At 43.6% G+C, this 2495-nt stretch overlaps 1 protein-coding gene across 1 annotated transcript; it reads left to right on the top strand.

Annotated features, from left to right (window-relative positions):
• The first annotated feature begins 520 nt into the window (after positions 1–520).
• On the top strand, positions 521–1552 carry LOC118670255 (THO complex subunit 3-like). Its single transcript, XM_036337344.1, has one exon. It carries the CDS (start codon positions 521–523, stop codon positions 1550–1552), a length of 1032 nt encoding a protein of 343 aa, XP_036193237.1.
• Positions 1553–2495: the final 943 nt, after the last annotated feature.

The raw sequence follows: 2495 nt of genomic DNA on the forward strand, positions 1-2495 counted from the left end.
ACCTTTACTGGGTAAGATAATCTCCTTCAGTCACTTCCTTGTAGCCTATCAGTAGAGCAGTGACCTTGGAATAGCCCTTATAATGGAACACAGAGATTAACCTAGACAGAATTAAACTCAACAGAACTAGATTAACAAACGCCCTAAACTTTGGAATAGAATTGATAGGATTAAACTCAACAGAACTAGCTTAACAAACGCCCTAAATTTTGGAATAGAATTGATAGGATTAAACTCAACAGAACTAGATTAACAAACGCCCTAACCTTTGGAATAGAATGGATGGGATTAAAATCAACTGGTATAAATACAGATGTAACAGCACAATAGAGACATAACCTGGTGGGAGAACCTGGCTATGCTGATCAACTGAATGCTGTCTCTGTGTCATTCCTTCTTTGACTCCATCCACACCTTTGGGAACCCCTAGACCTGCTGGGGTTGGACCCCAACAGCCTGGCACTTAATAGCTATTACTTAAAAAAGAGTTGTCTTGTAGGCGGCTTTGTGGGAGCTTGGCATGGCGGTACCCACGGCTGCCATGGGGCCGGGCTCCATGGCCCACTGGTGCTCCGTGAGCAGCAGCGCGATGCGCTACGTGCTGGGCATGCAGGAGCTGTTCTGGAGCCACAGCAAGACGCACGAGTTCCCGGCGCACGGTGCGAAGGTGCACTCAGTGGCCTGGAGCTGCGATGGGCGGCGTCTGGCCTCTGGGTCCTTTGACAAGACGGCTAGCGTCTTCTTGCTGGAGAAGGACCGGTTGGTCAAGGAAAACAATTACTGCGGACATGGCTACAGCGTGGACCAGCTGTGTTGGCATCCAAGTAACCCTGATCTCTTCGTCACAGCGTCTGAAGACAAAAGCATTCGCATCTGGGATGTGAGGACTACCAAATGCATCGCTACTGTGAACACTAAAGGGGAGAACATTAATATCTGTTGGAGTCCTGATGGGCAGACTATAGCCGTAGGCAACAAGGATGATATGGTGACCTTTATTGATGCCAAGACACACAATTTGAAAGAGGAGAAGCAGTTTAAGTTTGAGGTCAATGAAATCTCTTGGAACAATGACAATGACATGTTCTTCCTGACAGATGGCAATGGTTGCATCAACATCCTCAGCTACCCAGAGCTGAAGCCTGTGCAGTCCATCAAGGCGCACCCTTCTAACTGCATCTGCATCAAGTTTGACCCCACGGGGAAGTACTTTGCCGTAGGAAGTGCAGATGCTTTGGTCAGCCTCTGGGATGTGGATGAGTTAGTGTGTGTTCGGTGCTTTTCCAGGCTGTGTTGGCCTGTGAGGACCCTCAGTTTCAGCCACGATGGGAAAATGCTGGCTTCAGCATCAGAAGATCACTTTATTGACATTGCTGAAGTAGAGACAGGAGACAAGCTATGGCAGGTGAAGTGTGAGTCCCCGACCTTCACTGTGGCTTGGCACCCAAAAAGGCCTCTGCTGGCATTTGCCTGTGATGACAAAGATGGCAAATGTGACAGTAGTCGGGAAGCAGGAACTGTGAAGCTGTTTGGGCTTCCCAATGATTCCTGATTGGGGGGACCTGGTGTAGGGGGACAGTGAACTAAAATTAGTTTGGTCTGTCTCTCCGAGTTGGTGTGCAACTACAGTATTTGTACATTGTTATAAATTATAAAAGTCTTTTTTTCAGGCTGCCCCCCCCCCAAAAAAAAAACAAGTACAAATGGGAGGAAAACGGGGTCACACCTGGCTGGGTTTAATCATAATACATTGTTTTTCTAAGAAAAAAAAAATTACCATATGAACCAGGAATTCTACTTCTGGATATATACACAAAAGAGTCGAAAGCAGGAACTCAAACAAATACTTGTACATTGTGTTTATAGCAGCATTATTCACAATAGGTAAAGTGTGAGCACAACTAAGATGTTCATCAACAAATGAGTGAACAAATAAAACAGAAAATGCAATGTAATTCAGCCTTAAATAAGGAAGGATAATTGCTACCACGTGGATGAACCTTAAAGACATGCTAAGTGAAATAAGCCACATACAAATGTTCTAATATTGTATGATTCCACTTACACGAGATACTGGAGTAGCCAAATTTTCAGACAGACTTAGACGATGACTGCCAGAGGCTGACAGGGAGAGAAAATTTACTTTGGAAAGAAAAAAGTTCTAGATGTAGAGAGTGGTGATGGTTGAACATCAATGTGAATGTTTTTAATGTGACCAATGTACATTTAAAAGTAGTTAAATGGTAAATTTTATACTTTGTATGTTTTACCACAATAACACAATGAGAGTAGTCATGATAATTTCCTTAAGAAGCCATTTCAAGTGCTAGGTGAATCACATATGAAACAAGTTCTCTAATAACAGCAAAAGTAACCCAGCAATAGATAGAAAACCTGAACAGAGCGACAGAGAAAGTAAAGAAAATTGTTAGAGATTACCCACAGCAATGAAGGTCATCAGTGCGAGAGGAATTTTCTATGTTATTCTTTGAAGA

Source organism: Myotis myotis, unplaced genomic scaffold (assembly GCF_014108235.1).
Source record: "Myotis myotis isolate mMyoMyo1 unplaced genomic scaffold, mMyoMyo1.p scaffold_m19_p_15, whole genome shotgun sequence".
NCBI classification, from domain to species: domain Eukaryota; kingdom Metazoa; phylum Chordata; class Mammalia; order Chiroptera; family Vespertilionidae; genus Myotis; species Myotis myotis.

Bases quoted from the DNA above. Each gene is read 5' to 3' on its own strand.
- LOC118670255 (XM_036337344.1), top strand. From the start codon at position 521: ATGGCGGTACCCACGGCTGCCATGGGGCCGGGCTCCATGGCCCACTGG.